The sequence below is a fragment of the Zingiber officinale genome, chromosome 5B (genome assembly GCF_018446385.1).
Source record: "Zingiber officinale cultivar Zhangliang chromosome 5B, Zo_v1.1, whole genome shotgun sequence".
Taxonomy (NCBI): Eukaryota; Viridiplantae; Streptophyta; class Magnoliopsida; order Zingiberales; family Zingiberaceae; genus Zingiber; species Zingiber officinale.
Window position 1 is genome coordinate 116,270,730 of NC_055995.1, and position 9,253 is coordinate 116,279,982.

The following is a 9,253-nucleotide window of genomic DNA, read 5'->3' on the forward strand; positions in this document are numbered from 1 at the left end:
TCCGCCAACGGTAAAAAAAAATGAGGAAGATTCGAAGTGGGCGAGCTGCGGCAAAATCTGATAACAAAAGCCAAACGATCACGCAAAGAACAACCCGCTCCTCTCCCCTTAATGCCCCTCGGTGTTCGTCGTAATTTCAGGAACACCACTCCCTTCTCTCCGGTTCCTCCGCGGGGGCCCTGGGGGGCATTATTGTCCACTAAAATTAGAAAATAAAAGGATTTAGATTCAAGGTATCGAGAAGAAGGAACAAGAACAGCACAACTCCGCCTCTCTTTGGCTTTCGCCTCGCCTCGCGTCCTTCATCTCGCCGCCTGCGGCAACCACCGCGGCCTCGGATTAGGGTTTGGTTTCTGGTTCGGTTGGTGCGCGGTTGGAGGTTTCTTGAGGATTTTTCTGGATATTTGGTCGAGGCCTGAGTGGTGGCGGAGCTTGGGACGTAGAGGGGCTGGATCTTGGCGGTGCAAAGAGGAGGAGGACTCCGGCGATGTGCAGGCCGAGTTGCATCTGTTCGTTTCCGTAGAGTCTGGTGTCCTTTGGTTGAGGGTTTTGCGAGTGCATTTTCGATTGGATCCGGTTGCTGTTTTGCGCGGTGGGTCGGTAGGTTGGAGATTGGGAGTGGGACTACGGGATCTGTAGAAGGGGCTGAGTAGAAAATGTTGCTGAATTCCGTAAAATTCTGTTCTTTTTGACAGCTTGTGTAGAGTTGTACTTTGCCTGCGAGAAAGAAGGAAAAAAAGGGAGTCGTGAAGAAAGAGGGAGAAGTGAAGAGAAAATAAGCAAATTTGGAAGGAAAACAAAATTTGTTGAGAATTCAAGCTCTTAGCTGTAAAAATGCAGCAAGATCAGCGAAAGAAGGTACGCTTTCTTGATTCGTGCTTTGCGCGTTTATTCTCTTTCTTCTTTGTTACAAATTGGATCTGTGTTCTCGCCAGTCTTTGGTTCTTCTTTTTGTTCTCTTTGTTTTCTTTCAATATGACAATTTCCTTCCGCCAGATTTCTCATGAGATCTATTTAATGTTTTTGTAATTACCAAAATCTCTTTGACAGATGAAAGTTTGTTTCGATCAATTTGGGTATTCACTGGAAGATCTTTACTTGTTTTCGTGTAGTCTCTTTTTACTCAAACCGATAGCCGATATTGATTCTATTTTAGGAAAATTCGGTGCAGACATTTGTCTTCAGTGTTCATCTGAAAAAAATCTAGTTTTTATCGAACAGTCAATTCAATCTCTCCTTAGAGTCGAGTGCAAGCAATTGTTGTTGATAAGCTCCAGGTTCTCTTTTGTTCATCGCTCTTCTTTATCGTGTTTATCATTGGTTAATGCACAAGGTCTCTTGGATTCCATCTATAGACTTTAATCAATAGCTTTGGAGGTTTATTCGTTTTTCAAATTTTTTTTATCACTTATTTCATTTATTGGAAGAGTCTTCTCCCCTATTTTTTTTTTTTATATCCGTATATTCTGCTTGTCTTCTGCTTTAGGTTTCTGTTCCCAAGTAGTGATGGCTGATGATGATTCAAATTGCTGTTCAGTAAATTTTTTTTGAGATGGTGGCTTTTTGCTGTTCCAGAAGTCTAAATTATCTCACTAAAAATTCTTTTCCATTCATCTTTTTAACATGGATGAATTCAAAAGGAAAGAATAATGTTATATTAGATGCTTAAACTGATCTGGGCAATTTAAATTAGTGGAATTGGATAAATTTGAATTCCTTCCTCCTCTTTATTGCTTCCAAGTAAACAAGAAAAAAAATGATAAGTTATTTCTTTTCTTTATTTTCCCTCCAATTTCTGTCCAAGTAAGCACAACAATAGTTTCCTGCATCAGCTGGTGCCAAATAAAGTTGATGCTCAAGGCATTTTGATGAGCATATGCGGTCCCACATTTGTTCCTTCTTTAGCTTGTTATATAAGAAAGAACTTGCATGTAAAAGATAGAGGGTGACCCCAAGATGTCTATCTCTGTTATCTTAAAAGTATTATTTTTCTCATTATAATTACACTTAAAATGCAAATTTAGCAAGTGACGTATCGTGAATTTTCATTTCAATCTTGTATTCTGCAGAACTCACCGGAGTTGGAGTTTTTTAGTGAGTATGGCGATGCTAGTAGATACAAAATTCAAGAGGTTATTGGCAAAGGTAGCTATGGAGTTGTCTGCTCAGCAATTGATGTGCTTACTGGTGAGAAGGTGGCAATCAAGAAGATTCATGATATTTTTGAACACATCTCTGATGCTGTTAGAATCTTACGTGAGATCAAACTTCTTCGCCTCCTACGACATCCTGATATAGTGGAGATTAAACACATAATGTTACCTCCATCAAGGAAGGATTTTAAAGATATTTATGTTGTTTTTGAGCTCATGGAATCAGATCTCCACCAAGTCATCAAGGCAAATGACGACTTAACAAAAGAACACTACCAATTTTTTCTCTATCAGCTTCTTCGTGCTTTAAAATACATCCACACAGGTAATATCTTATTCTATAAAAATTTATTCATCTAAAAAATTAATGTGAATCAATTATGCTTTTAGTTGCTCTCTTTCTTTTGTTTTAAATTAGTAATACAAGTCCATCAAGTTTTAGGTATTAGTGGTTGCACTCTAGTAGAAAGTCAAGACCAAGTTATGTCTATTGCTTGTAGATATTAATTTTGACGTTAGGAGTCACCCTCTCAACTACATATCTTTTTTGGGGGAAAAATGGAGACATGTGCAATTCATAGGCACAACTCTCTAGTGTATTCACATCTGGCTTGGCTAATAATCATCTGCTAATTCATCATCTGAAGATTTAGTAGGTTAGCTTCCAAAAAGACTAAAACTACCTAATAGTTTTGGATAAAGTGGCTCGAGCAAGAGCTTAGGATTTTTCCATATGATTGTGTAGTTGTAGGATCTATTGTGTTCCCAAGAGTCAATTTTGCAAGAGCAAAGCCATTATGATTGTACAGACCAGGAGTTCAGTTACTTAAATCCATGGACTGTGCCATTAGATGATTTACGCACTGTTAGTCTTGTTCACATGATCTTAGCATCAAAAGATATAGGACTTGTTTTTTTTTCTTTTTTTCATTTTATTTCAAAGGTGCATTTTGTAGATTGTTTAACATTCAATTGTTTTGTTTACAAAGACGAATTTCAAAGGAAAGGGTTTGTGCTAACTTTGTAAGCTTTGTGAAAGTTTAGAGAGTTCTATATTTACCTCTTTGGACAATGAAAGGCCAATGTGCCATGCTTGTCGACGTCTTAAAAGCTTTAGGAAAGTTCAGTGTACGGTATGCTCTGCTGTGTATATCCTATTTACCAAAATGAAATCATTTTGATTCAAGAATCACCATCTCTGATCTAATTTGTTGGTTCACAATGTTTCATACATTGTAATATCTTCCCTTCAACACCCTATCCACAGTAGTAGGAGTTACAAGCTTTAAGTAGAATCTGCCATGGCTTAGTTTTTTTGTTTAATATGACCACAATGATTATAGCTTTGTTTTGCATATGAATATAAGCGCACTTATATTCAGAAGCTTTATTTTTTTGTGTTTCCATGATTGTATCATTTATGTGCAATAAATTTGAAATTTTTTTGTGCTAGTAGAAAGATTTAGTATGTCTTTTCATTGATCAGTTCATCATTCTCTGAAATGCCCTGCTTGTTATATTTCTCTTTTTCATTTTGCTATGTTACTGACTGAGATGTTGCATGCAGCTAATGTCTATCATCGTGATTTAAAGCCAAAGAACATACTAGCAAATGCAAACTGCAAACTGAAGATTTGTGATTTTGGATTAGCAAGAGTTGCATTCAATGATACCCCAACAACAATCTTTTGGACGGTGTGTTGAAATTCCTTTTTTTATATCCTGTTAGTCTTTACTCTTTATATATCTAGTCTATCAACTAAAAGGAAAATTGTATACTTATTTCTCTAAACCTCCTAACATATAACAGGATTATGTCGCAACCAGATGGTATAGAGCTCCAGAGTTATGTGGATCATTTTTTTCTAAGGTATTCGCATATATCTATACCAGATGGTTATTGAAGCATATTCTAAAGAAAGTTGTAATTTGTCAATGATTCTAATATGAAACAACTTCCAAATACATGGCAATACTGGATCAGACTATGTAGATCTACAGTTTTATGTCACACACAACCTCTATTCTTTTACAAAAATGCTATGCACCTAGTTCTAGACGAATTGATTTTCAAGCTGTTGTGCGGATAGGATTGTTGTGCGAGCAAGAGCAGGGATTCAATGCACTCACTACCTAGACATATCTCCTGGAAATTCATTGGAAGTGAGCATGAGTGCAGAATTGCTCATGGTGATGCAAGAGATCTACTCATTGGCTGAATAGAAACAAGCGGTGGGTGGTGTTGGACAAATATCAAATTGACAATGGTTCAGAAGGTGTTCAAAATTGGATGAGTGCTAGATCTAGGCATCATGAGCTTGCCTAGTTAGGGGTGGAAGAGTAGTGGCCAACAACATTGAAGGGCGAGCTCCATAAACATGGCTAGGGAATACACTCACGAGAATTGGAAGAGGAAAACAAAATAATTGAGAGATGAGGGGAAGGCCACAAAATACCTACTAGAAAATCCTAATCTTAAAAGGGTTGCTGTGATATCATGTCATAATTTGTGAAAGATAAAGCTCTACTGCTTGTTACATTAATTAGAAACACTTGTATAGTATTTATATGACTAGTTTATGGTATATGACATAGTAGCTTCATTTGAATTCATATGTTTGCTTTATTGGAATGATATAACTAATACATAAGATATAGTTGTGCAATATACTACGTATTGACTAACGCGCCTTGCCTATTGGTTCATTTGACCCAATAGCGTGCCCAACTCGCCTTGCCAATTGATTCATTTAACCCAATTGATCTACTTAGTCTACCCAACCTATTGGTTTGTCCTATCCAAGTAATTTGCTGAATTCAGTTGACATGTCTCATCGATTAATCCATATAATGTGCCCAATCTAACCAACCCTTTTGATTTGATCAGCGCTCAATATGTATTCCGTACTTGTGTTAGTCGCCTCTCCCAACCCGTCTAATCCACTCAATTTGCTGCCCCTCTTGGAACATCTATGTTGCCCAACCCAAACTAAGTCACACAACTCACCCATTTTGCCTTGGTTGTCTAATTTTCCCATGTTGCTCAGTCCCTTCTTGTTCATAATGTCTATTCTTTGAAATTTGAATAGAGTGATAATAGGTACTCTTTAGAGAATGTAATAGAGAACTAGATATTCCATGAGAAAGAGTGAGAAATAGCTAAGTAGGATGACTAGGAAATCAGAATTTAATGAAAATTAATATTCCAAGTTCATTTTTTAACAAACATAGGAATTTATTCTGTAGAAATTCATGGAAAATAGAATAGCTCTCATACAAACCAAATACACCACAATACCTTTAATAACTGCTAAGGCAAAAAATAATAGGGAAAATTAGTTTTTCAACCTAAGTCAAAATGACAAGTTAGCGAACAGTATGATGTGTGAATCTTACTCAAAGTCAAATACTATTTCCAAACTTGACTCAAAGCTTGATGATGAAGGCTTTCAATAATGGTGTGATGCACTCTTGACACTACTGTTGTTGGAGTATCCATGTAATGGGCTACTTTCTAGTATTGACTCAAGACAATAAAGAACATACTAGGAATGGGATGCCCTAATGTCATACATTGTGCCTTCATACATCAAGCCACTATCAGAATGCAAAGATGGCACTTTGTTTTAGAAAACTACTAAATTTTTGTTTGATCATTGAGGATCAACTATATGAAAAACTAATTGAATTTGTTTTAGAATTAATTGAACTTTATAGTCACGTTTACAGTGTATCAGCATTTTATACCATGTTGTTCATCATAAATTTAGGCCTTTGTAAGGGACAGGGAAATTGGTGGTTAACTTAGTAGAGTAATGGGCTAAGGATTGTTATCTTCGGAGGATTCTTCTCTTATTGGACATCTCTATCTCTAGAATTGGGAAACAGGTATATTTTTTTTTAAAAAAAAATGTTATTTAGCAGTTTGAGCTTAGTTTAGTGGGTTTACCCTGAATGCTAGAGGGACATTACAGTTTATATGCTATAATAGTGCTTGTTCAGGAATGATTTTGAACTTCTATCTATGCTGAAATATGATTAGCGAGAGGTACTTGTGATGGGTTTGTTCCTTATCTCTCAGTTTACATTGTTGAGCTGTTACTCCACTTTTTTTTTGAAAAAAATATATTCTTTGTTATGCAGTATACTCCTGCTATTGATATTTGGAGCATTGGTTGCATATTTGCTGAGGTATTGACAGGCAAGCCTCTCTTCCCTGGCAAAAATGTAGTCCATCAGTTGGATTTGATGACAGATCTTCTGGGGATACCTTCCTTGGATACAATTTCACAGGTACAATGGCTAATTAGAACTTCGCATTAACTGATGTGGTTGTTCAAAAATTTTGAAACATGCCTCATTTTGACTGTTCCGTCTTTCTAACCCAGGTACGGAATGAGAAGGCAAGGAGGTATTTGAGCAGTATGAGGAAAAAACAACCTGTGCCATTTGCACAGAAGTTCCCCAATGCGGATCCTTTGGCATTGAAACTTCTCGGGAAGCTATTGGCATTTGACCCTAAGGACCGACCAACTGCTGAAGAGGTAAGCTCTTCTGATTAAATTAACATTTTTTTGGTTAATATCCACCCTCCAGTATTCTTCCTCACACTTTTGCATGTATTTGTCAGGCATTAGCTGATCCATATTTCAAAAATCTTGCCAAAGTAGAGAGGGAACCATCTTGCCAACCAATAACAAAAATGGAGTTTGAGTTTGAGCGTAGAAGATTGACTAAAGAGGACATACGGGAACTTATATTTCGCGAGATTTTAGAGTATCATCCTCAGTTGCTGAAAGACTACATCAATGGAACTGAAAGAGCAAATTTCTTGTATCCTAGGTTAATATCTTATATCCACTACTCTACAGTATGTGTTCCTATCTCTGACATTTCGTTCTTGTTTATACTCTTTATCAATGCAGTGCCATCGATCAGTTTAGGAAGCAGTTTGCTTACCTCGAGGAGAATGGTGGTAAAAATGGGGCTGTAATCCCACTGGACAGAAAACATGTTTCTCTCCCTAGGTACTTTTTCATTTTAGTCTGGTTTCGAACCTTATGATTTCCTTTTCATTCATGTATGTAGACATCTTTTCATATACTTTCATGGTTCAGAGGAATATATGTCCAGTTGCCATGCATTTTAGGATAAGTGCCATATTTGAGATCATAATTTTGCATGTTTAGTTAGACATCAGTTGTTCTAGACATGCTTTTGTTACTGTTTCATTGGATGCTTTTACATTCTTCTGCCTCCTCTTAGATCAACAGTGATCCATTCCTCGACTGTTCCTCCAGTGGAACAAACAAATATGGGCTTTTCGAGAGAGAGGCAAGGAGCCGATGAGGCATGCAAGAATGCTCAGGATATCGAAGGGTCATCTGGAAGTGTAGCAAGGGCTTTGCAGGCAACACAAAGGATTCCGACAGGTAATTGCTTAGATCCAGGTTGACCCTATAATGGTGATGCTGTTGCACTCTAAAAACCTAGTTTTCTGCCGTGTTTTCTCAGCTAGACCAGGGAAGGTTGTCGGTCCCGTCATGCCTTGGGAAAATGTAAGCGTGACAATGGATGCCTATGATCACCGACAATATAGTAGGAATCCTGTTCTTCCACTGCAACCAGGTGCCTGTCCAGCATATTGTTTCCATAGTACTAGTACTGCTGGCAGGTTGGAATCAATGGCCAACGAAAGTGAATCCATATGCCATAAGCCACCACAACCATGTTTGCCCAATAAGTTCGCACCGGAGATTGCCCTCAACATGAGAGCCTCCCCATTTTATCTCATCGGGACGACAAAGGCTGAGCAGCCGGCTGAGAGCCACGCGATGGAGGCAAACCTTTTGCATGTGAATTCCCCCTACAATGGGATTGCTGCAGGAGCTGGTTCCGGTCCCCATAGAAAAGTCGGCACAATTCAGTTTGGCACGACAAGGATGTATTAGGCAGAGACCACTGATAACTATGCGACCGGCGGGGAAATGAAAGGAGCAATGAAGAATTCAAATGCTTTAGGGGCAGCCACTAGGAAGACAATTGCATTGGTGGCTAATTCGACTACATTCATAGTAGACATGTGCATTTCTTAGTGTAAAAGAGAACAGTAGAGAGGATCTAGTGAAAGTGTTCATCTTGTGTTTACAAGTTACAGCAGGGAAATTGATTTAGGGAATTATTTAACTTTTTATTTCGACCAGGCGTTCGATTCGCTAGCCTTGTACATATATGTTGCTTGGGATTGTTAGTTGAGAAGTTTGGATTCTTCCTGTGGTGTGCAGAAGTATTCCCTCAACTATAGTATATATCATCAATTGTGACCAACTTTCCCTTAGATGTATAATATTGAGCATTTTGAAACTGTATTAATTAGGTTCCCTGGAGCTGCAAGAACCTGGAGATTGTATATTTGTATCTGTTTGTAATTAATGTCCAGTCTAGGGGTGCAAATGAATCAAGTTTGTTTACGAGCATTTTGAACCGGCTCATAAAATATTTAATTTGTATTTAAAATTATCGAATTCAAATTGAACTTGAAGAAAATTTTTTTTGAATCGAATTCAAACTATCATATTTTATTCGATTTTTCATGAACCACTTGCGAATTGAATTTGAGCCAAACCCTAATTATTTTTATATGATTTTAATTTAAATATACCCAAATTAAGATATAAATAATTCAAATCAAATTCAACTTTAAATTATAATTTAATTCTTCTCAAATAAATATTTGAACTATTTGAATCAAATTTAAATTTTATTTCGAATCAAGTTAAAATTATTTATATTTTGGGCTTCAAATCAAATTCAAACATCACATATATTAAACCTCAAACTCAAATATACTCAATCACACACCTAGTTAAGCTGCTCTATGAAAAATACTTTATGGAAGTATTGGTTCAACAGAGAAATAAATTTTTAAAATTTTAAAATAAGTGAAACATATAATTATAAGTTAAAAATATATGGCTAGAGAAATAAAAAAAAAATATTTTATTTTTTAAATTTTTTGCTTTATACATGAAATCACAATGGCCTTAATTTTTTGTGACTCGCAAGAACAAATTTTAGAAAAGGAGGAAAATGAACAGAAG

General features: G+C 36.7%; 1 protein-coding gene across 1 annotated transcript; it reads left to right on the forward strand.

Annotated features, from left to right (window-relative positions):
* Positions 1-213: 213 nt before the first annotated feature.
* LOC121985469 (mitogen-activated protein kinase 10-like) lies at positions 214-8,422 on the forward strand. The gene is made up of 10 exons (XM_042538948.1): positions 214-858; positions 2,070-2,478; positions 3,721-3,848; positions 3,964-4,023; positions 6,297-6,446; positions 6,542-6,697; positions 6,784-6,995; positions 7,079-7,180; positions 7,419-7,585; positions 7,668-8,422. The coding sequence occupies exons 1-10, from the start codon at positions 835-837 to the stop codon at positions 8,102-8,104; spliced, it is 1,845 nt and encodes a 614-aa protein (XP_042394882.1). The 5' UTR covers positions 214-834; the 3' UTR covers positions 8,105-8,422.
* The last annotated feature ends 831 nt before the right edge of the window (positions 8,423-9,253 follow it).

What these genes read in the sequence shown, in the direction of transcription:
- LOC121985469 (XM_042538948.1), top strand. Translation starts at nt 835, where the DNA reads ATGCAGCAAGATCAGCGAAAGAAG. An exon ending in CAACAACAATCTTTTGGACG is followed by an intron (nt 3,849 to 3,963) that starts GTGTGTTGAAAT and finishes AACATATAACAG; the next exon opens with GATTATGTCGCAACCAGATG. An exon ending in ACCGACCAACTGCTGAAGAG is followed by an intron (nt 6,698 to 6,783) that starts GTAAGCTCTTCT and finishes TGTATTTGTCAG; the next exon opens with GCATTAGCTGATCCATATTT.